General features: G+C 43.3%; 1 protein-coding gene across 1 annotated transcript in view; it reads left to right on the top strand.

The window, feature by feature from the left end:
• Window positions 1-24,490, top strand: part of LOC144269313 (scavenger receptor cysteine-rich type 1 protein M130-like) — a 71,674-nt gene that overhangs the window by 26,631 nt on the left and 20,553 nt on the right. Inside the window, exons 6-8 of the mRNA XM_077824958.1 lie at window positions 9,806-10,120; window positions 10,697-11,008; window positions 14,943-15,260. Of these exons, the coding sequence (XP_077681084.1) occupies window positions 9,806-10,120; window positions 10,697-11,008; window positions 14,943-15,260 (945 nt within the window). The remainder of the gene's footprint in view (window positions 1-9,805; window positions 10,121-10,696; window positions 11,009-14,942; window positions 15,261-24,490) is intronic.

Here is a 24,490-nt window from a genome sequence, read left to right as displayed (position 1 = left end):
TTACATCATTATCCACATTTCACAGATGGGAAACTGAGGCAGAGAGCAGTGAAGTATCTTCAAAGAATCATAGAAATGTGGGGCTGGAAGAGACCTGGAGAGGTTATCAAGTTCAGCCCCCTGCACTGGGCCAGGACCAGTTCAATCTAGCCAGAAGTTTATCCATCCTGTTCTTAACTTCCAGTGATGTGGATTCTACAACCTCCCTTGGCAGCCTGTTCTAGAACGAACCTAAACTACCCTTCCAGTTAGGATGTTTCTCCTAATATCTAACATAAATCTCCCTTGCTGCAGGTTGAGACCATTACTTTTTGTCCTACCTTCAGTGGACAGGAAGAAAAAATCACCCTGGTTCTCTGTGTAACAGCACTTAGTATATTTGAAGACTGATATCATGTCTCCCCTAAGTCTTCTTTTCTGAAGACTAAACATGCCAAGTTTTTTTTTTAACTTCTCCTCATAGGTCAGGTTTTCTGGACCATCTCCAAATTTGTCTGTATCTTTTCTAAAGTGTGGCACCCAGAATTGGACACAGAACTCCAGCTGAGGCTTCACCAGTGCCCCGTAGAGCAGGACAGTTACCTCCGGTGTCTTACATATGACGCTCCTGTTAATTAATACACACCAGAATGATACTAGCATTTTCAAAATTGCATCACACTGTTGAATCATATTCAATTTGTGATCTACAGTTACTCCAGATATATTTCAGCAGTACAGTTATGCCCCTTTTTGAAGTCATGCATTTGAATTTTCCTTTGTAAGTGTAGTACTTTGCCCTTTTCTTTATTGAATTTCATCTTGTTTTCAAACCTGCTCTGCAACTTGTCAAGGTCATATTGAATTCTAATCCTGTCCTCCAAGTGCTTTCGATCCCTCCCAGCAAATTTTATAAGCTTCTTCTCCATTCCATTATCCAAGTCATTAATGAAAATATTGAATAGTACCAGACCCAGGACTGACCCCCATGGCACCCCACTAGATACACATTCCTAGTTTGACAGCAAAACACTGGTGTCATAAATATAAAGGGAAGGGTAAACCCCTTTGAAATCCCTCCTGGCCAGGGGAAAGCTCCTCTCACCTGTAAAGGGTTAAGAAGCTAAAGGTAACCTCGCTGGCACCTGACCAAAATGACCAATGAGGAGACAAGATACTTTCAAAAGCTGGGAGGAGGGAGAGAAACAAAGGGTCTGTGTCTGTCTGTATGCTGGTCTTGGCCGGGGATAGACCAGGAATGGAGTCTTAGAACTTTTAGTAAGTTATCTAGCTAGGTATGTGTTAGATTATGATTTCTTTAAATGGCTGAGAAAAGAATTGTACTGAATAGAATAACTATTTCTGTCTGTGTATCTTTTTTGTAACTTAAGGTTTTGCCTAGAGGGGTTCTCTATGTTTTTTAATCTAATTACCCTGTAAGATATCTACCATCCTGATTTTACAGGGGGGATTTCTTTATTTCTATTTACTTCTATTTTTTATTAAAAGTCTTCTTGTAAGAAAACTGAATGCTTTTTCATTGTTCTCAGATCCAAGGGTTTGGGTCTGTGGTCACCTATGCAAATTGGTGAGGCTTTTTATCCAACATTTCCCAGGAAAGGGGGGGTGCAAGTGTTGGGAGGATTGTTCATTGTTCTTAAGATCCAAGGGTCTGGGTCTGTAGTCACCTAGGCAAATTGGTGAGGCTTTTTACCAAACCTTGTCCAGGAAGTGGGGTGCAAGGTTTTGGGAAGTATTTTATGGGGGAAAGACGCGTCCAAACAGCTCTTCCCCAGTAACCAGTATTAGTTTGGTGGTGGTAGCGGCCAGTCCAAGGACAACGGGTGGAATATTTTGTACCTTGGGGAAGTTTTGACCTAAGCTGGTAAAGATAAGCTTAGGAGGTTTTTCATGCAGGTCCCCACATCTGTACCCTAGAGTTCAGAGTGGGGGAGGAACCTTGACAACTGGTGACTCCTGTTTGAGTATGTGTTTTTTAACCAGTTGTGCACCCACCTTATAGTAATTTCATCTAGATCATATTTCTCTAATTTGTTTATGAGAATGCCATGTGCCACTATATCAAAAGCCTAACTAAAATCAAGATATCTCCCATTTACTACTTCAGCCCTATCCATAAGGCCAGTAGCCCTGTCAAAGAAGGACATTAGGTTGGTATGGCATGATTTGTTTTTGACAAATACGTGCTGGCTTTTCCTCATAATCCCATTATACTGTAGGTGCTTACAAATTGATTGTTTAATAATTTGTTCCTTTTGGGTATTGAAGTTAAACTGACAGGGTCATCTTTATTCCAGCCTTTATAGATAGGTACTTGCCCTTCTACAGTCCTCTGGGACTTCACCTGTCCTCAGTGAGTTCTCAAAGATAATTGCTAACAGTTCCACCAGTGCTTCAGCTAGATCCTTAAGTATCTTTGTGTGACAATCAGGGTCCAGACACCCCAAGGGGAGAACAGGGGTCTGAAACCCAAAGAATAAGCAGTTGAAAGAACTGATTGTATACAGTATTATTGTATTATAACAGTGTATTGGGTAAGACACAAAAAATAGAGACATGCTGGTTATGGATATTATTGTGTGAGGTAGATACAGAATGTGAGTAGAGTTATGTCTGTGTGATGGAAATATGTTTCTAAAATATATTTTGGGGACAGATTTGATAAGCAAGTTTGTCCTAGACAAAGGGTGTTGTTTTGCCTGTGTCTCCAATGTAAACTGAACAAGCTGATGCCAGAGACCATGGAAATTACTTTACATATGAAGTGGGGTTTTTACCCATGAAAGCTTATGCCCAAATAAATCTGTTGGTCTTTAAGGTGCCACGGGACTCCTCATTGTTTAAGAGGGGAATGGGAAGTCACCAGTAAAATTTCATCTCCTTTGCTATTTGACTCTATCTGGGGAGGCACTTCAGACTAACACATTTCAAAAGTTTACTAGAGTATACAAAGAAGGGGAGAGAACTCCTTAGTTACCCATCATTTAGCAGGCAAAGGGGACAGCACCCTCCAATTCCGTGAATGTTGGATCCTCCTGCCAGAAGGCTTGGAGATGCTGGTAGCTTGATGTGAGAATGATGTTGAGGCAAAAATCATAGTTTGCTAAAGTAAAGACTCTGGCATGTAGGAACTGAAACAAGTCTCATAGAATATCAGGGTTGGAAGGGACCTCAGGCGATCATCTAGTCCAACCCCCTGCTCAAAGCAGGACCAATCCCCAACTAAATCATCCCAGCCAGGGCTTTGTCAAGCCTGACCTTTAAAAATATCTAAGGAAGGAGATTCCACCACCTCCCCAACAAACTGTTGCATTCTCTAAGTAGCTCTTCTCTAATTAACAAAAGAACCAATGGGAAGGTTAGAACTTTTTAAAATTGAAAAAAGACTCCCCTTTTGTTTGTCTGTCTGTCTGTTCTCCTGGGGAGAGGCAGACAGGGCAGAGCTCTTCATTTATCACAGCTCCAAAGCACACTTTCTAAATATTTTTTTTTTTTATAAATTTTCTTTGGATAAAGCACACAGCCCATAATAGCCTCTAATAGGCTAATAATTTCTGCAGCAACAGCCAATAACAATGCATTATTTTTTATTAGCAAAATATTTCTAGTTATAACAATGATAAAGCTTATGTGTTAGAGGCACCTAAAACCAAGGTTGGTTGCCCAAACATTTTTTTTCTATTTTTACAGTACATTTTTTTTTTTTTATTTTATTCTTCCATTTTGATTAGAAAAACTGCAAGCATGTAGCTATTTGGCCTTGCCTCTCAGGGTTGCAAACTATTGTTAGCTTTGTGATGTTTGGGATTCAGCTGGCAGTGGTTGAACGTACAAAATGACTGACTCCAGTGCTTTCCAATTGTGGGGTACATGCAGGAATGTCAAATACAAGGCTACAGGCTAGTGTGTGTACTGTATCTCTGGGGACAGTAGATTTAGTAATTTCTGTGAGGCTTGCATTCCTTCCCCCTCATTGTTAATGTTAATTGTGTTTGAGTATTTGGTCAGCGTTAACCTGTTTAGTAAAGATTAAAGCAAAATAGGCATTAAACACCTCAGCCTTCTTCATATCATCCCTTATTAGCTCTTCTTTGCACTAATTAGAGGACCTGTACTTTACTTCAGCTTTCTCTTACTCTCTAATGTATTTAGAGAACTTCTTCATATTGTCTTTTTTATGTCCCTTGCTGGGTGTAACTCGTATTGTGCTTTAGCCTCTCTGATTTAGTCCCTACATGCTGGTGCTGTGGTTTTGTGCTCATCCTTAGCAACTGCTTCACATTTCCACTTTATGTATGATTCCTTTTTGATTTTCAGTCCTTAAAAGAGCTCCTGTGGAGCCATATTGGTCTCTTACGATTCTTTCTGTTTTTCCTTCACCTCAGGATTGTTTGCAGTTGTGTCTTTAATATTAAGAAATTGTCAGGTCTCCTGACCTCCTTTTTCCCTAAGATTTTCTTCCCATGGCACCTTATCTACCAGTTCACTCTGTTTGTTAAAGTCTGTTGTTTTTTTTTTAAGTCCATTTTCCTTTTTCTGTTCTTTCACACCTTCCTTTCCTTAGAATCATGAAAGCTATCATTTCTTGGTCACTTTCACCCAAGTTGCCTTCCACCTTCAGATTCACTAACAATTCCTCCCTCTTGGTCAGAATCTAGTCTCAAATGTCGGTCCCTCTGATTACTTCCTCTACTTTTATGGAACAAAAAGTTTTCCCCAACACATTCCAAGAACTGATTGAACATTTAGTGTTTTGCCTTATTACTTTTCCAACAGATGTCTGGGTAGATAAACTCCCCTGTTACTGTCAGGTCTTGTGTCTTGAATATTTCTGTTTGTTGTAGAAATGTCTCTGTGACGTTGCACTCCATATATTTTATGGAAATATGCTAATGAGTGTGACTACAATGTAACTGGAATGTGCTTTATGCAAAAGGTCTCTTGCAAAGTATCATTACAAAGTTTATAATCTACTGAGTTTCATCCTATTTGTATGTATGTATACTTCTTGTTTCTAAAACTAAAAATATGAAGTATAACTCTGAAGTCCTATTGTAATTATGCAAAGTGTGGGCCATTAATGGTGGCTTGGAATTTTGATGGCTCCCATTAACTAGGACAATTGACTGTAGATGGTTCTGTTTACCTGCAAGCCTCCACTGCATATGTGCGGGCCAGGCCTAAAAGAATGGAGGAGCACTTGCAGGACATGTGAATATGTCACATAATATTGGAATCCATCTTTTACCTGGTGCTTTTCCATTTAGAAGGAAGGGTGGGAATCCAGAGAGAGATAAAGGATTCCCGTCTTGTGCCAAAGATATAAAAGGGGGTGGAATAGAACAAAAGGTGACTGCCAGTCATGAGAAATCCCCTAGTTACCACCTGAGCTGGAACTAACAAGGATTCTACCAGGGGAAAGGATTGGGCACAGACTAGAAAGGAGTCTAGTCTGTGAAAGAAGCTTATTGGAACATCTCTAAGGGTGAGATTTACCTATATTCAGTTTCTTAATGTATTAGGCTTAGACTTGTGTGTTTTCATAGAATAATAGAATATCAGGGTTGGAAGGGACCTCAGAAGGTCATCTAGTCCAACCCCCTGCTCAAAGCAGGGCCAATCCCCAATTTTTGCCCAAGATCCCTAAATGGCCCCCTCAAGGATTGAACTCACAACCCTGGATTTAGCAGGCCAATGCTCAAACCACTGAGCTATCCTTCCCCCCCCTAGTTTTGTTTTATTTTATTTTGCTTGGTAACTTACTTTGTTATGTCTGTTATTACTTGAAACCACTTAAATCCTGCTTGTTGTACTTAATACAATCATTTTTGTTTATTAATGAACCCAGAGTAAGTGATTAATACCTGGGGGAGCAAACAGCTGGGCATATCACTCTATCAGTGTTATAGAGGGCGGACAATTTATGAATTTACCCTGTATAAGCTTTATACAGAGTAAAAGGGATTTATTTGGGGTTTGGATCCCACTGGGAACTGGATGTCTGGAAGCTAGAGACAGGAGTACTTGCTGAGCTATTTTCAGTTTAGTCTTCATCTTTGGGGGCGTGGTTAAGACCCTGGGTCTGCGTTGCAGCAGGCTAGTGTGTCTGGCCCAAAAAGACAAGGTTCTAAAGTCCCAAGCTGGCAAAGAAAACTGGCTCAGAGGTACTTTCAGCACATCAGGTGACAGTCCCAAGGGGGTCTCTGTGACCGAACCCATCACAGCCTCCTCCACTCCTTCTCCTGGTTGGGTGGTCAATGGTAGATGTCTACCATGACATCACCCCTGTTTTTCCCTCTTTGATCTTTGCCCAGCGGCTTTCCGCTGGTCTGCCTCTCACCGTCTTCGGGGTCTCAGCACTTCAGACTTGCCCAAGGTCAGCCAGCAGGCCAGTGGCAGAGCTGGGGATAGTCCCAGTCCAGTGTTTTTTCCACGATGCCACAAGGTTGCTATGTGATTCCTCAGTGCTCCTCCCCATCCTGTACATTTTCTTACAATACAATGGAGATAATTGTGGACCCTGAAATCAACTATACAACCACCAAGGTGTAAGGCTCCCCTAGATTGCAGCACACACACACGGAAGGGGAGAATTCATGACTGATGTGCCTTACTTCAACCCCCCCACACCTTTTTCTGCTACCCTTCCTAATTTGCAACCCGTCCTGTCTTCTCCCCTCCTCCTCCAATCCTCAGTTTCTCCCCCTCAGAGCCCCCCCACAACTTCTTCTCTCCCCTACCACCCATTCCCATTTGTTTTCCTCCCCATAATAAACACATCCAGGGTTGATAAAAATCAATGGTTTTAAAAAACAACGCTCCCCCAAAATGGATTTTTTTGATAAAAAGGTTTTTTCCTCAAAAAAGCATCTCAAGACAGTTTTAATTAAGATGCATTATAGCTCAAAGATATTTATCATGGAATAGGGATTATAAACTCTAAATCTATAGTATGAGACAATATATTCATGTAATGTTTAAGAAAAGATTTGTAAATGAGTTCCTGTAGTTCATGGATTAGGGACCCAAATTTATGGGGTTCCAGGGGCTTCTGTATAGATTATTTAGGTTAATCTTTCTATCTACCCAATGGGACTCAGTGCTCAGTCTAGAAGATACCATCAGAGATGCTGAGTTTTGCACTTCTCAAACTGTGGATTTGTGTTTCCAGAGGTAACATGCTTGTTAACAGCAAAAATGTTTTTAAATGGATAATATAGAGAGGTGAGAAAAAACAGACCTCAACCCTATTGTCCCTCTGCAAATTTGTGTACAGAGTCAATCCCTAACCTCTCTCTAAAAGTGCAAAGTTTCCAAAAGTTCAATGAATAGAAGCTTGTTGGGGGTGGAATAGATCTGGACAAGGAGAAGAAGTCTGGAGATAAATGTGAGAAGGGAGGGACAGTCAGTAGAAACAAAACTGAAACTGTTTGAGCAGCATATTCCAGTAGTCTTGAGGTCTTTCTGAGTGTAGCGTTCATAGATTTGAGATCTACCATACCATTCTCTCACTAGAAGGGGAAACCTATAATGGCAGCAGGCCCTAAAAGAGATCCAGTTTGGGAATAAGAACCATTCAAGAAATATGTTTGCTGCTGATCTTTTAAAGAAAGTCACACCAGTGAAATGGTGGAAGTCACTTAAGCACTTGGATTCAGAGACTGTTGAATTGATAATCTCACTTTTAACAGCAGTAGCTTCTTCTGCCGGAGTAGAAAGAATATTTTCTTCCTTTGGACTAATTCATTCCAAATTGACAAATTGTTTGGGACCTAAAAACAAGCTTTCCTGCTTTTTTCCTTTTCCAGATTATGAACAAACAGGAAAATGAAGGTGAAGACGACTGAGTTAGCTGCAGAAGCCAATATTTTAAGTTTATCATGTTGACCTGGCTGACATAGTTGATTTAATTTTTTTTTAATATTTCATTTAACTGTTTTAGTTAAAAACAATTTTAACAAAAACAAACCTGATTTTAAAAAACTTGAATGTTTAACTAAATTTAAAAATTCATATGCTTGTTTTGTTAGATTATGTTTGTTGTTGAAGAAAAAAAATCCAGAATACATACAGTTGTTGTTTTTAGTTAACTAAAACAATTTAAATGTCTGCCTGGTGATGTTCTCCTCCTAATACAGCATGGCAAGAAAATCCTCCAAATATTAATGATTAAATTGTTGAACTGGAGATAGTTCACCTCCCAATGACTTCATAAATATCTGCTTCAATTACCTTTGGTAAATGAAACACAGTCCAAACAATCATTCATTTTCTGATATAGCTGTAAAACTCATCTGAAAAGTTTTCAAAATAAATCACTTTAAAAATGTATCGTGTATACCTTCTAAAAATGAAACCTATATCTATCTCTGAGTTGTGAAGAATATGTATTAACGTTATAACAACCAACAAGAATGCACTTTTATGTAGAAATCCATGATTAAATTGAGTCTTCCTGACTACTGATTTAAATCAAATCCACCCTGAGCACATCCCTAGCTGCAAACACAAACATTTCCCTCTGTCAGCACATACTCTTGCACCCCTGATCACCCTACCCCTCTCAGTCAGCATTCCCATTTGGAAGTTGTTTTCTTTCAAAAGCAGTTTCAGCACATTCTGAATATTTTGCTGCACTCAGATTATGTTTGCACCAAACAAAATTCCCCTTTGAGAGAGACCAATTGGAGCAATAAACCTGTTTTTTTTTAACATCAATTTTTTTTTTCTGGGCTGGAGTTGTACTCATGGTGCCAGGGGTGGGGGTGCCTAGCTGTAAAGGCCACAATTTTCCCTCAAAGCCACCCACATCTCATGCTGGATTGTCGGGTTTCCAGAGAGCTATCCTCTCTCACTGCACATGCTCAGTGGAGTCCGTTAGATGTGTGTGTAGGTGCACAATCCTTCGCAAGCCCCTAACTGGAGAAGCAGGCTCGTTTTGAAATAACATCTGAATTTGATTTCCCCCAAAGGCTGGTGGATGACATATCCTCTGTTGGGGGTAACCCTCAAGTGTCTGAGACCCTGGTGCAGTGATCTGAGCCTTGGTTTGATCTCTACCTGTGTGCAAAAATAAAATGCCAGAATCTGTCAACTTTAAGACAAGCTGGGTTTCTTTTTCCTGATAGTTGTATCTGGGAAACCCCTTGGTAAAATGGTCCCAAATTTTGATTACTAATACAACCCTGTGCTCCTATGTGAAATACCGCATTTCAATACAATTCAATCAATCAGGCAGACATTAGAGCACTTAGAAAAATTTAGCTTTGAAGGAAAGCTGGTCTCAACCTTAACTGTTGCAGAGCTGTCACTGAGCTAGAATATCACCACTGTGTATTTTGTCCCCAGTCAGACCCCTGAGTGCAAAGGTTCTGATTCAGTAAGCTTCCAATAACCTAGGACTCAGCACCCTTGAGAACCCCAGTTTCTTCACATGGGATTTGTGTGATAACTTAGGGGCATCCGCTCCAGACTCCTGACCAGCACTCTGGAACCACCAAAGCAGAGACTGGCCTCAGCCAAAGACAATCTGTCCCAGGCATGACCCTGACCCCAGAGTGGTACATGCCGGGGCAGAGTTTGGTGGGTGCTGTGTGACCCCTCACAAAGGGCAGACATGGGCAATAATGCCTGCTCTGTAAGAACCTGATTATCTTGTCTGAACATCCTGATTTACAAAGTGCCCAGTAAACTGAGAAATAATTATTAATTAATTATCCCTGGTCACTCTGGCTCCCTTGTCACATCTCTGTAGGCAATTGTGTAAGAGAAATGTCCCTCTGATCTCCCTTCTCCTTCTTCTCAGGGTATGCTGGGTACAGGCTGGCAAACGGCAGCACAGAGTGTTCAGGGAGAGTGGAGCTTCGCCACGGAGGTGCCTGGGGAACCCTCTGTGACTCCCAGTGGGATTTACAGGCTGCCCACACCCTCTGCCAGCAGTTTGACTGTGGATTTGCCCTGTCGATGCCAGCAGGGCAGCTCTTTGGCACAGGAGATGGGCCTGTCTGGAACGGCACATTTGGCTGTGAGAGGAACGAATCCTGCCTGAGGGACTGTCCTGTTACTGCGCTGGGCACAACTGAGTGTCCCCCTGGGAGTGAAGCCAGTGTGGTGTGTTCAGGTGAGCAGCTGCCAGGGGAAAGAAAAGAATTGGGGATTGGGGAACATGCATCCGATGAAGTGAGCTGTAGCTCACGAAGCTTATGCTCAAATAAATTTGTTAGTCTCTAAGGTGCCACAAGTACTCCTGTTCTTTTTGCGGATACAGACTAACAGCTGCTACTCTGAATCCTCAGCCAGATCTTCACAGTGTGACAATCTGCCAAGCTCCATTGGGCTCAGTGAGGCTATGCTGATTTACACCAGGTGGGGACCTGGCCCATAAATTGGCACCCTGTCCCTGCACCAGCCAAGTCTGCTGGAACTGATCCCTCAGTGAAATGCTTGTGGTGCCTTGAGTATGGAATGTACCAAGGAAGCCAAATTCTGGTCCCTGGTCCTCCGTTCGAACTAACAGCTGTGGATCAAGTATAAGTTTGTGCATGTGCTGGTGTACAATAGTCCCATAACCCCCACAGAGTAACTGCCAGCATTGATCACGAGGAACAATCCCTTCCTGTTCCCCACTCCCCTCCCTGTCGTTGCCATTAACACTGATCACTGCACCTCCTCGACACTCACTTTCCCTTGTGCTCAGGGTGCCCAGGCGGCAGGTTGGTGAACGGCACCGAGTGCTCTGGGAGAGTGGAGATCCGACATGGAGACACATGGGGAAGCCTCTGTGCCTCCCACTGGGATTTGCAAGATGCCAACGTCCTCTGCCATCAGCTGAACTGTGGATATGCTGAATCGATCCAGGGAGGAGCCCATTTTGGGGAAGGGAGGGGAACCGTATGGAGCGACACTTTTCATTGTGAAGGGACTGAACCCTGTCTGTGGGATTGTTCTCGCATGGCCCTGGGCAACCCAGCCTGCTCCCCCAGAGACACAGCCAGGGTTACTTGCTCAGGTACGTTTAATATAGACGTGTATATGTTAGTTACAATGCAATGTACTGCCCAGATTAGGATCTTCATGAGTAGTCCCATTGACTACAGTACTCAAGGTAAGTAGGGGTATCGGAGTGTTGCTCTCTTTGTTTAAGTTCCCCAGATCAGAGACGCTTCCGGGTGCGGGGAGGGGTGGTGAGGTGGATCCTAGCACTACGCTAGAGTGAACCGGAGAGAATGGCTCTGTGCTATAAACCTGGGGTTTGTGATTCACTGATTCCCTCAGTCCCAGCAGGGCTGATTCAGCCCTTCATCAGGTTGAGGTTGGCGTTGCAGAAGCAACCTATACGCAGAGATCTCTTTCATGCTGTGGGCCCATTACAATCCCATTTCACTCTCTGGAAAAGTAAGTGTTTGCCCTGGTGTTCCTGGCCAAAATGCTTCCCCGTTGCCCATCCTCGGTTGTATGCTGGTGGGCTGCAGCCCTCACCTACAGAGCTTGCTCAGTGGGTGTGTATGATTGTAGATCGTTAATGCCCCACAGCACTTCATAGAAATAGTCATCTCTTTGTGAAAGATCCCGGTTTTCAGGAAAGTGTTCAGATGGCTCCAGAGCTTGGCTTCTGAGCCAGCTGGGAACTTTCACAAAGATCCTGCTCTTAGTGAGAGCAGCTGGCGCTTTGATGAAGATCCTCTTCTACACTGCAACACAAACACTGCAGGGGTCCTTTTCCCTGCAGGCTTCTCCAAAGATCTTCAAAGGCTTCCCCATGCCACACCAGAGAACTGCCATAGCTGATAGATGGCAAGTCATCTGATGGCTATCCATAGTAGCTTTGGCCCAGATTTTTACAGCTCTTTTGCTGTTGCTCCATTCAGTATGGCAATGCCTAACTGGTTTAAGAGCCTACATTTCATTTTCAGTAAGAATTTAGGCACTTAGCAGCCTTTATCAGTGAGATCAATAGGAGTCACATCCCTGAGTGACATAACCATGCCAACCTTACCCCCAGTGTAGACAACAATAGAAGAATTCTTCCATTGATCTAGCTACCACCACTTGGAAAGATGGATTATCTACAGCAATCGTGAAACTCCTTCTGTCAGTGAAGGAAGCATCTACACTACAGCGACATAGCTGCAGTGATGTTCTGTGTCACTGTAGTGCCCACAGTGCAGACATGGCCTTAGTGAAACAAACATTTAATGCACACAGAAAACACTGTAAATAGTATTTGGAATACCATGAATAGCTTTTAAACAAAAGCTATTAGACAGTAAATCTTCCGGTTCTCCTTATACAGACTTTCCCCCTTTTGTTTCTCTTACGACTTAACATGTTCTATACTCCAGCATACACATCCAAACACATTCCCCACTGATCTTCTCTTAGAGATGATTTCTCAGTGTGGTTGTAATATGTAGTGGGTCTTCAGAGCTTGAGAAATGGCAGTACCTCAGCTGTTTCAAACACTTCAGAACTCGGTGAGCAACAAAACAGTCTGAGGATCTTAGCAGCTAGCAGCGCTCCAGACCTAGGCTTGGGTTAAGAGTTGACTGGGTGTCTCAGTTGCTGGTGAAACAGAAATCTGTAGCCTGTATTCAATGTGGTACCAGGATTGGAAGCAGCCTCTACAATATCTGTTCCCTGGATCTCTGTAAGGCTCTCACTCCATAGAGCAGTCTTCTCCCCATCAGCCCAGCTAAATCAGGCAAGAATTCACAAATCCTCACCTCACCAAGTGCTGTCCCGTTCTCTCTCTTTAACTGAGACAGAATCCCAATTTAGAGCAGTCAGCTGATAGCTAAATGTAAATTCCATAGTCTCTGTGGTCTCCACAGCAACAAATACTGCCCCAGCTCTCCCTCTACGTCCACAGACCACACCATGGTGCACCAAACATTATCCCAATGGAGGGCTTCCTTAGAAAATAGAGGACATAGCACTGCTCTGTATCCACGGTGGTACAGGGGTTGGGATCAGCCCTCACAGCAGACATCTCTCAGTGCTGCATCTTTCAGCCACTGAGTCCACAGGTCTGTCTTCGACACGGTATACATTAAAAAGCTGAGTTGACCCAGCTACGTCACTCAGGGGTATGAAAAATCCACACCCCTGACTGAAACAGTTAAGCCAACCTACCCCTTCCCCAGTGTAGACAGCACTAGGTAGACAGAAGAATTCTTCTGTCAAGCTCGCTACCACCTCTCAGGGAGGTGGATGAACTATAGCAATGGGAGAACCCCTCCGGTCGGCATAGGTAGGGTCTACACTGAAGGGCTACAGAGGTACAGCTGCAGCTGTGCCCTTGAAGCCTTTCAAGCGTATAAAAGCCCTTCAACTCCTGTATTTATAACCTTCCCCCACCCCCTTTGCACTCTAGCTCTGCCCTCAGAGGGTGACTAGGGTGTGACCTGCCAGGTGGGTTGCCCATAATGTAACAGAGGCTGTCAGGGTTCCCTCCCCACTCTGAACTCTAGGCTACAGATGTGGGGACCTGCATGAAAGACCCCCTAAGCTTATTTCTACCATATTAGGTTAAAAACTTCCGCAAGGCACAAATCCTTCCTTGTCCTTGGATGGTATTGCTGCCACCACCAAGTAAGTTAGACAAAGATTCAGGAAAAGAACCACTTGGAGTTCCTGTTTCCCTAAATTATTCCCCCAAGCCCCTTCACCCCCTTTCCTGGGGAGGCTTGAGAATAATCTACGAACCAAATAGGTAAACCAGATTCTTAAAAATCAGAACTTTATTATAAAGAAAATAAAGTAAAAGAAGCACCTCTGTAAAATCAGGATGGAAGGTAACTGTTCAGGGTAATCAGATTCAAAACACAGAGGATTCCCCCTAGGCAAATCTTTAAAGTTACAAAAAATCAGGGATAAACCTCCCTCTTAGCACAGGGAAAATTCACAAGCTAAAAACAAAAGATAATCTAACATGCCTTGCCTTATTTACTTACTCTTTTTGTAATATTGAGACTCTTTTTAGGATGATTTTAGGAGAAGGAGTTTTCTGACCTGATGCTTCTCTGCTTCCCCAGGGAACACACAAACAAAGAGCACAAACAAAGCCTTCCCCCCTCCCCCAGATTTGAAAGTATCTTCTTTCCCCATTGGTCCTTTTGGTCCGGTGCCAACCAGGTTATTTGCGCTTCTTAACCCCTTACAGGTAAGGAGGAATTCTAGGCTACCCTTAGCTTTATGGTTATGACAGAGGCCCAGAGTATCCAGCTAAAATCTATGCCCCCTCCCCACCGCATCTTTTCCTTACTGTTAGAGAAATTAAGTCAAATGCTGCAGTACAAGAAATGTGGGTCATACGGACACAGAGATTCTGTGCAGGAAGTAAAGGGAGATTACACTGGGCCCAATTCTTACTAACCCTAAGGGCTCTTTACACCTTCTCAGAGTACAGGAGCCTTAATGTGAGACTCAGACCATACATAATTTGAATAAAAAACAGAGTAGTTGAATCCCTGTCTTAAGTGCAATATTAATTTCATCTTTAAATATAGAGTCACTACTGTCCTCTGTATGTATATTCTTATAACTCAATATATTTAGGAAGATCTGATTGGTTTACAGATCATATTTTGGGAGCACTTTGGCTTCTTTGAAATGTAAGGTACCAGATACACTGTATAAATTTCCAATGATCTAATCACCAGATAGGGTCTTGGCTTCTCCCACAGGGAACTTCAACACCTTTAAGTGCTCACAGTGGACAGTTTTAAAATGAAAAAAAACTTTCCCTCCATCACTACCTGCATTTCTGAGTAGAGAGACAAATGAAACCCTTGAGAGAGGTTGTTCCCTGTATCACTGTACAGCGGTGAGGGTTACCTTCCACTCAGCACAGAAACCTGTGTTTCACATCACACCTGTGTATTATTTCTAATGCAGTACCAGCAGGGAGTGTTATTCAGCATTTTGTGTCTCTGTGAGCCAAGGTCGTTCTGAGGCGCTCAGACTGTTGAATGGAGAGAACCGATGCAGTGGGACAGTCGAGATTTCCCTCCATGGAGTGTGGAGCAGAGTCCTGGATGACCAGTGGGACATGAACGATGCCAGCGTGGTCTGCAGACAGCTCCAGTGCGGAGTCGCTGAGAAAGCTTATAACGCCCCTATGTCTGAGCGAGGAACGGGCCCTGTGGGGCTAAAAAGTGTCCGATGTGGAGGAAATGAGACTCGCCTGACTCTCTGTGACAGCTTCATGTCTGAGACAGCTCAGGCAGGAATTGCTGAGGATGTCGGTGTCATTTGCTCAGGTGACTTAGTGTGAAAATCTTATAAATATCCTGTCCTTGTTCAATGGGAACATGACCCACCTCAGGGCCTCCACCCCACCTTGTGCTGTGATCGCAGCAGTCCTTGAAATGATGTGGATCTGAGGTTCAAACTGTGACCCGTTTATAGTAAAAATATAATATATGCAGAAAAGAGCATAGCCATGTTACAGGGTTAATGTACTATAACAACTTCCCTCCCTCTTTTATATTTTTATGTAATACAGCTGTTCAAAAAATTTCATCAAAACTTCTTTCCTGTGAAAAATGTTCATAAGAAAATTACAAATTTTAACAAAAAATCTGTTTTCATTGAAAATGTTCAGATATCTGTTGAAAAACTTGGGCTGTCGATTAACCACAGTTAACTCACATTTAACTCAAAAAATTAATCAAAATAAAAAAAAAATCATGATTAATTGCAGTTTTAATCGCATGGTTAAACAATAGAATACCAATTGAAATGTATTAAATATTTTTGGATGCTTTTCTATTTTTAAAAATATATTTATTTCAGTAACACAGAATAGAAAGTATACAGTACTCACTTTATATTATTTTTATTACAAATATTTGCACTGTAAAAATGATAAAAGAAATAGTATTTTTCAATTCACCTCATCCAAGTACTATAGTGTAATCTCTTTATTGTCAAACTGCAACTTATAAATGTAGATTTTTTTTTTTACATAATTGCACTCAAAAATAAAACATTAAACTTTAGTGCCTACAAGTCCACTCAGTCCTACTTTTTGTTCAGCCAATCATAAGAGAAACAAGTTTGTTTACATTTACAGGAGATAATGCAGCCTGCTTCTTATTTAAAATGTCACCTGAAAATGAGAACAGGCATTTGCATGGCACTTTTGTAGCCAGCATTGCAAGGTATTTACATGCCAGATATGCTAAACATTTATATGCCTCTTCATGCTTCGGTCACCGTTCCAGAGGACATGCTTCCATGATGATGACGCTCGTTAAAAAATATTGAGTTAATTAAATTTGTGACTGAACTCCTTGGGGGAGAATTGTATGTCCCCTGCTCTGTTTTACCTGTGTTCTGCCATATAGTTCATGTTATAGCAGTCTCAGATGATGACCCAACACATGTTGTTCATTTTAAGAACATTTTCACTGCAGATTTGACAAAATGCAAAGAAGGTACCAATATGAAATTTCTAATAAAAGCTACAGCACTCGACCCAAGGTTTAAGAATCTGAGGTGCCTTCCAAAATCCGAGAGGGACAAGGTGTGGAGGATGCTTTCAGAAGTCTTAAAAGAGTAACACTCTGATGCGGAAACTGCAGAACCCAAAGCACCAAAAAAGAAAATCAACCTTCTGCTGGTGGCATCTGACTCAGATGATGAAAATGAACAAGCATTGTCCGCATTGCTTTGGATTGTTATTGAGCAGAACCTGTCATCAGTTTGGACACATGTCCTCTGGAATAGTGGTTGAAGCATGAAGGGACTTATGACTCTTCAGCGCCTCTGGCACGTAAATATTTTGCGATGCCGGCTACAAGAGTGCCAGGCAAATGCCTGTTCTCATTTTCAGATGACTTTGTAAATAAGAAGCTGGCAGCATTATCTCCTGCAAATGTAAACAAACTTGTTTGTCCAAGCGATTGGCTGACCAAGAAGTAGGACTGAGTGGACTTGTAGGCTCTAAAGTTTTAGAGTGTTTTATTTTTGAATGCAGGGTTTTTTTGTACATAAATCTACACTTGTAAGTTCAATTTTCATGACAGAGATTGCACTACAGTACTTGTATTAGGTGAATTGAAAAAATACTGTTACTTTTGTTTTTTACAGTTCAAATACTTGGAATAAAAATAAATATAAAGTGAGCACTGTACACTTTCTATTCTGTGTTGTATTGAAATCAATATATTTGAAAATGTAGAAATCATCCAAATATTTAAATAAATGGTATTCTATTTTTGTTTAACAGCACAATTAATTGTTTTAATCTATTGACAGACCTATGAAAAACCCAAATTTATTTGCAAAACATGAAAAATATTCACGGTCATTCATATTTTGTAGGGAAAAGGATGAATTTCCAAGCAGCTCTAGTGTATATAGTGGCTTCTTTATTTTAAAGCCTTAAAAACCCTGCTGTCTTGAATCAGAAAACAATCGTAAGAAAAGGAAGTCATATGCAACCTGTTTTGACCAAGACTGCCATGGATAGTAGCTCTGGGCTAGATCCCCGAAGGGAGTTGGGCGTTGCAAGGCCTGACTCCTAGGTGTCTTGCCATCGAATCGGATCCTCAGCCCTGAGTCATGCGCCCAGCTCCCTATACAATGCATGGGGAGAGTTAGACACCAGAAGCTAGAAAGTTGAACAGGGAATCACCTAAACTTAGAATTAGTAGGGGAATCAAAAGTGGATGGGAACCTGGGAGGCAGTGACTATGAGACGGTCAAGTTCAGGATCCTGACACAGGGAAGAAAGGAGAGCAGCAGCATACAGACCCTGGACTTCAGAAAAGCAGACTTTGACAACCTCAGGGAACTGATGGGCAGGATCCCTTGGGAGAATAACATGAGGGGGAAAGGAGTCCAAGAGAGCTGGCTGTATTTTAAAGAATCCTTATTGAGGTTACAGGGACAAACCATCCCGATGTGTAGAAAGAATAGTAAATATGGCAGATGACCAGCTTGGCTTAACAGTGAAATCCTTGCTGATCTTAAACACAAAAAAGAAGCTTACAAGAAGTGGAAGATTGGACAAATGACGAGCGAAGAGTATAAAAATATTGCTCGGGAATGCAGGAGTGAAATCAGGAAGGCTAATTCACACCTGGATTTGCAGCTAACAAGAGATGTTAAGAGTAACAAGAAGGGTTTCTTCAGGTATGTTAGCAACAAGAAGAAAGTCAAAGAAAGTGTGGGCCCCTTACTGAATGAGGGAGGCAACCTTGTGACAGAGGATGTGGAAAAAGCTAATGTACTCAATGCTTTTTTTGCCTCTGTCTTCACGAACAAGGTCAGCTCTCAGACTGCTGCACTGGGCAGCACAGCATGGGGAGGAGGTGACCAGCCCTCTGTGGAGAAAGAAGTGGTTCGGGACTATTTAGAAAAGCTGGACGAGCACAAGTCCATGGAGCCGGATGCGCTGCATCCGAGAGTGCTAAAGGAGCTGGCGAATGTGATTGCAGAGCCATTGGCCATTATCTTTGAAAACTCATGGCAATCAGGGGAGGTCCAAGACGACTGGAAAAAGGCTAATGTAGTGCCCATCTTTAAAAAAGGGAAGAGGGAGGATCCTGGGAACTACAGGCCAGTCAGCCTCACCTCAGTCCCTGGAAAAATCATGGAGCAGGTCCTCAAGGAATCAATTCTGAAGCACTTAGAGGAGAGGAAAGTGATCAGGAACAGTCAGCATGGATTCACCAAGGGCAAGTCATGCCTGACTAATCTAATTGCCTTCTATGATAAGATAACTGGCTCTGTGGATGAGGGGAAAGCAGTGAACATGCTGTTCCTTGACTTTAGCAAAGCTTTTGACACGGTCTCCCACAGTATTCTTGCCAGCAAGTTAAAGAAGTATGGGCTGGATGAATGGACAATAAGGTGGATAGAAAGCTGGCTAGATTGTGGGCTCAACGGGTAGTGATCAATGGCTCCATGTCTAGCTGGCAGCTGATATCAAATGGAGTGCCCCAAGGGTTGGTCCTGGGGCCACTTTTGTTCAATATCTTCATAAATGATCTGGAGGATGGCGTGGATTGCACCCTCAGCAAGTTTGCAGATGACACTAAACTGGGAGGAGCGGTAGATACGTGGAGGGTAGGGATAGGATCCAGAGGGCCCTAGACAAATTAGAGGATTGGGCCAAAAGAAATCTGATGAGGTTCAACAAGGATAAGTGCAGAGTCCTGCACTTAGGACGGAAGAATCCCATGCATCCTGCACTAGGGACCAAATGGCTGGGCAGCAGTTCTGCAGAAAAGGACCAAGGGGTAACAGTGGACGAGAAGCTGGATATGAGTCAACAGTGTGCCCTTGTTGCCAAGAAGGCCAATGGCATTTTGGGATGTATAAGTAGGGGCATTGCCAGCAGATCGAGGGACGTGATCGTTCCCCTCTATTCAACATTGGTGAGGCCTCCTCTGGAGTACTGTGTCCAGTTTTGGGCCCCACACTTCAGGAAGGATGTGGAAAAATTGGAAAACGTCCAGCGGAGGGCAACAAAAATGATTAGGGGACTGGAACACATGATTTATGAGGAGAGGCTGAGGGAACTGGGATTGTTTAGTCTGCAAAAGAGAAGAACGAGGGGGGAATTTAATAGCTGCTTTCAACTACCTGAAAGGGGGTTCCAAAGAGGATGGATCTAGGCTGTTCTCAGTGGTACCAGATGACAGAACAAGGAGTAATGGACTCAAGTTGCAGTGGGGAAGGTTTAAGTTGGATATTAGGAAAAACTTTTTCACTAGGAGGGTGGTGAAACACTGGAATGCGTTACCTAGGGAGGTGGTGGAATCTCCTTCCTTAGAAGTTTTTAAGGTCAGGCTTGACAAAGCCCTGGTTGGGATGATTTAGTTGTGGAATGGTCCTGCTTTGAGCAGGGGGTTGGACTAAATGACCTCCTGAGGTCCCTTCCAAACGCTGATATTCTGTGATTCTATAGACTTGCCAGCAGTGAAATGCCAAGGAAGGGAGTAGGGCCTAGATACACAAAGTTATTTAGACACCAAACTGCCATAGATCTAAGCCTCAGGCCCCTGACACACAGTCATCTCTCTCTGCTCAGGAATCTCAGTCATGAACCCACTCCTGGAGCTAGGCACATAAGCCAGGTCAGCTCTCTCATCTACCCGTTTTACACATAACCCAGTGGTTAAAGCACTCAACTGAGATGTGGGAAATCCATGTTCAATCCCTGCTCTGCCTGATTTGGTGCAAGGACGTGAACACAGGGGAGTGCCCTAGTAACTATAGACTATAGGCTATGCTGGGGTGGATCACTCCTGCTGTAAATGTTCCACTTTGTACACATAATCAGTCACTGAATCAAAAAAAAAAAAAAAAAAAACAAGCTAGAGATTGATTCTAGGTGGTGGCCAGGTGTCAAGGTTCCTTCCCCACTCTGAACTCTAGGGTACAGATGTGGGGACCTGCATGAAAACCTCCTAAGCTTACTTTTACCAGTTTAGGTTAAAACTTCCCCAAGGTACAAACTATTTTACCCTTTTGCCCCTGGACTTCCACTGCCACCACCAAATTTTATCTGGGTTCCTGAAACAACTTAGTTTGGAAACGTCTTTCCCCCCAAAATCCTCCCAACTCTTGCACCCCACTTCCTGGGGAAGGTTTGGTAAAAATCCTCACCAATTTGCATAGGTGACCACAGACCCAAACCCTTGGATCTTAGAACAATGAAAAAGCATTCAGTTTTCTTACAAGAAGACTTAATAGAAGTAGAAAGAATCACCTCTGTAAAATCAGGATGGTAAATACCTTACAGGGTAATTAGATTCAAAACATAGAGAATCCCTCTAGGCAAAACCTTAAGTTACAAAAAAGACACACAGACAGGAATATTCATTCTATTCAGCACAGCTATTTTCTCAGCCATTTAAAAAAATCATAATCTAACACATACCTAGCTAGATTACTTACTAAATTCTAAGACTCCATTCCTGTTCTGTCTCCGGCAAAAGCATCACACAGACAGACCCAGACCCTTTGTTTCTCTCCCTCCTCCCAGCTTTTGAAAGTATCTTGTCCCCTCATTGGTCATTTTGGTCAGGTGCCAGCGAGGTTACCTTTAGCTTCTTAACTCTTTACAGGTGAGAGGATTTTTCCTCTGGCCAGGAGTGATTTTAAAGGGGTTTACCCTTCCCTTTATATTCATGACACCAGGGCACTCGCCTGGGATGTGGGAGAGTCAAGTCTCTGCTTCAATAAAGATGTAGTGATTTATACATTATGTTTTTTATAAAGAGGCAGTTAGGTAGCTATGTACCTTTGTGGATCTAACCCTCTGTCACTTAGGAAATACATCAAAGTTGCAGTTTTAATGTGACCTTGTTAAGTTCTAATCCTATAACTGTGCAATTTTCCTTCATTTAAAGAAAAAGAAGGAAAAAGGAATCTGATGGGATTTTTCATTGTTCTTGGTTGTACATGACTATTGTACAAGATAATTCTATTGTTCTTTTTGCTGGTATATTATTTACATTAAGGTTCCACTGTAAAAGTAAACAAGTAACAGATATTTTAACTATGTCCCTATATCATGCACCGTATGTTACTGCACTGATGTCATTTTTCATGCCCATTCCAACTGCAGGGTAACTACAGCACATTAAGGGCATATTTCCATTCCCATTGTGTCAGTGGGAGATTCACAGTTGATTTCAGCAGGGTAGAATTAGGCCTTAAGCGTCTGGCACTTGATTGGAGACGACTGGATCCAATTTGCCTTTCTTTCCCTTTATCTGTAAAATAAATTGGTACCAAGTCCACTTCTCTAATATTCTGGTACCTCTCATCATGCTGTCTGGAGTGGCTCACCACTGTAAGTGATTATCTCAGGGTAGATTAAAAAAACAAGGGCAGATACCCCAAACTGGTGGTGTGTTCTATCATTAGATTTCACCAAGCCAGTCACAAACATGACTTTCTAGATTATACAAGTCTCACCATGGAGTCACAGACAGTGCACTTAGGCTCTCCAGCCAAACTTGCCACCCAGACAAACTGAAAGCTGTGATAAAATGTCACTTGATGTGGTGTGACATTAGGATTAAGTTCCTCCCTGTCCCAAGGGACCAGTCAGTCACTCCAGAACTTCCTCCAAAGATAACGCTGGCAGCCAGTTCTATAGTAAATAACTAAAGATTTATTAGCTAAGAAGAAAGAATGAGGGTTGAGAGGCTAGAGTAGGTAAAATATAACAGGTAAATCAGTTTGTAAATCCAAATGGTGGCAGTGGTGTAATAAACTGTCAGTTTCCCCCAAAGTCTTTTACAGGGTGTCATGAGATACGCAACTCACTGCCGTGCTGGCATCTCTTCCTGGTCACTCTGGGGATTAGCTCTCGAAGCCAATGCCCCATCCACGGTTTGCACACCATTGCTCTCACTCTGGTCTGCAGTGCCTCTTGCTCCAGGACCCGCAGCATCCTCTTTGTCACTTAGCCCTCCAGCTAGGTCACTCAGTGTTCCCCCTTACGGGATTCAGTCCATCAACAGTCCTAGGCCGTCTTCCCATTCACTGCCCTGGTGCCACTCCCTCAGTGGCTAGTAGGGGAACCCAGACCTGCCCTCTTTTCTGGGATCCAGTCCAGGGACAGCTCAGCAGTTCTGGGCTTCCTCCCTCTGCCCACACTGCTCCTTCCCTGGACTGATTTAGTTGCAGTTAGTCCTGCTTTGAGCAGGGGGCAGGACTAGATAGCCTCCTGAGGTCTCTGCCAACCCTAATCTTCTATGATTGCTTCCTATACTCTGGATCCCCTCCTAACTCTGGGTTTTCCAGCCCCAAGAATCCTCCTCCCAGGGAATAACTACAGACTATCTCCCTGCAGTCCCAAAACACTCCTCCCTCTTCCCAGGACATGACTGCAGCATTTCCCAACAGCCCCAGCCTGTAGCCAGATTCCTGCCTGTATAGGCCCCGCATGTTGCTGCACAGTTGAGTCTCTCTCTAACCAGCTGATTCTGGCCTAAACCTCCACCGTTTGCAGCGTAATTAGCTGATTGGGCCCACGTGGCCCAACCCAGCTCTTACAGGGCTAGTGTGGGGAGCTCACCCCATCACACAGGGCTACCCAGAATAACTCTGGGGTTCTCTGTCTTCTCATTCAGTTCATACAATCATAGAATCATAGAATATCAGGGTTGGAAGGGACCTCAGGAGGTCATCTAGTCCAACCTCCTGCTCAAAGCAGGACCAATCCCCAATTAAATCATCCCAGCCACGGCGTTGTCAAGCCTGACCTTAAAAACTTCGAAGGAAGGAGATCCCACCACCTCCCTAGGTAACGCATTCCAGTGTTTCACCACCCTCCTAGTGAAAAAGTTTTTCCTAATATCCAACCTAAACCTCCCCCACTGTCACTTGAGACCATTACTCCTTGTCCTGTCATCTTCTACCACTGAGAATAGTCTAGAACCATCCTCTTTGGAACCACCTCTCAGGTAGTTGAAAACAGCTATCAAATCCCCCCTCATTCTTCTCTTTTGCAGACTAAACAATCCCAGTTCCCTCAGCCTCTCCTCATAAGTCATGTGTTCCAGACCCTTAATCATTTTTGTTGCCCTTCGCTGGACTCTCTCCAATTTATCCACATCCTTCTTGTAGTGTGGGGCCCAAAACTGGACACAGTACTCCAGATGAGGCCTCACCAATGTCGAATAGAGGGGAGCGATCACGTCCCTCGATCTGCTGGCTATGCCCCTACTTATACAGCCCAAAATGCCATTGGCCTTCTTGGCAACAAGGGCACACTGTTGACTCATATCCAGCTTCTCATCCACTGTCACCCCTAGGTCCTTTTCTGCAGAACTGCTGCCTAGCCATTCGGTCCCTAGTCTGTAGCGGTGCATTGGATTCTTCCGTCCTAAGTGCAGGACCCTGCACTTATCCTTGTTGAGCCCCATCAGATTTCTTTTGGCCCAATCCTCCAATTTGTCTAGGTCCCTCTGTATCCTAAGTTATTCTTCTCTGTTAGAATCCAAACAGTCCAGAGATACAGGATCTTTCTTTGAATCCATATTTATATCTTCTTCTCACATAAGAACATAAGAAAACAAGCTCACAGAAAGCAAGCTGACAATCTACCCCGTGGGCTTTTCCTTTGATCCTACTGGGATCCGGGAAGTGGGCGGGCAAAGCCCGCCCACTGCTAAAGGATCCCCTCCCAGCCTAAGAGGGGGATCCACAGGACCTGGACACCAAATAAATCTGGGGGACAACTAATGAAATTAAAAGGACAGGAGTGTGGTCAAAGGGTCAAACGAAGGAAACCGGACAGGAACACCAAGCAGAGAACCCCGGACAGTGCCCACTGCTTGTCAAAGGCATCAAGGGAGTCAGTGGATGCCGCCCAGAGGAACTCTGTCCAGAGGCGTGAACGGACCGGGGATCGGAAATAGGCCCCACAGTCACAGGAGACTCCATCGGTCAACCTCCTCACTCTGGCTTTATAGATGGCCATTTTAGCTAGGGCTAGAAGAAGGTTGACCAGGAGATC

Source organism: Eretmochelys imbricata, chromosome 1 (assembly GCF_965152235.1).
Source record: "Eretmochelys imbricata isolate rEreImb1 chromosome 1, rEreImb1.hap1, whole genome shotgun sequence".
NCBI lineage: Eukaryota > Metazoa > Chordata > Testudines > Cheloniidae > Eretmochelys > Eretmochelys imbricata.
The sequence above is the reverse complement of the archived record's forward strand: the minus strand, read 5'-3'. Positions and strand labels throughout refer to the sequence as shown.